The sequence below is a fragment of the Pocillopora verrucosa genome, chromosome 3 (genome assembly GCF_036669915.1).
Source record: "Pocillopora verrucosa isolate sample1 chromosome 3, ASM3666991v2, whole genome shotgun sequence".
Classification (NCBI taxonomy): domain Eukaryota; kingdom Metazoa; phylum Cnidaria; class Anthozoa; order Scleractinia; family Pocilloporidae; genus Pocillopora; species Pocillopora verrucosa.
In genome coordinates, this window is record NC_089314.1 from 2,614,620 (window position 1) to 2,615,180 (window position 561).

The window sequence follows — 561 nt, forward strand, 5'->3', positions numbered from 1 at the left end:
TTCTTAATATAGTGCTACAATTTGGCGTTACAGCAAATTTTTCGTACTCGACATTGTCAATCCTACTCGTTAGGGTCTTACAATTTAGCAATTCTCTCGTGAACGTGATAATTTATCCGTTTAGAATCCCAGGATTTAGGAATACCCTTTGGCGGATGCTCCGCTGCCGTCAAAGGTTCGACGATCTGGCCCTAACGCCAGCTAGGTCAGGGTCTGTTGTGTCCCTGAAGAGACGAAAGAGTTCCAATTTTTTACCAGCGAACCCTAATCAGGAAATTGCATTGTAAATCCGTCATTGTCTTCACTTTTAAATAAACTCATCTGCTTTAGGTATGGAGGTGGGATTTATGTAAGGCGTGGTGTTGGGATAGGTTATAAATCGAGAAGAGGCACCTAGTCTCCTTTCTTAGAGCCTAACATCTCATCAGGGGCTTTAACATTTTAAAATGTGTCTGAAAAGAGAAACGTCAGTCCTTGTCTGGGAACTGCCCCTTCGCTTCTATTCTTCTACAAAGTCTTAGTTTGAGCTCGTCAATCGCGCAAAAATTATGGTGTTATGAG

At 42.1% G+C, this 561-nt stretch overlaps 1 protein-coding gene across 1 annotated transcript in view; it reads left to right on the forward strand.

The window, feature by feature from the left end:
* LOC131796493 (adenosine receptor A3-like) overlaps window positions 1-287 on the forward strand; it is an 894-nt gene extending 607 nt beyond the window's left edge. Inside the window, exon 1 of the mRNA XM_059114088.2 lies at window positions 1-287. This exon is cut by the window's left edge and continues 607 nt beyond it. Coding sequence (XP_058970071.2) covers window positions 1-287 — 287 coding nt within the window.
* Window positions 288-561: the final 274 nt, after the last annotated feature.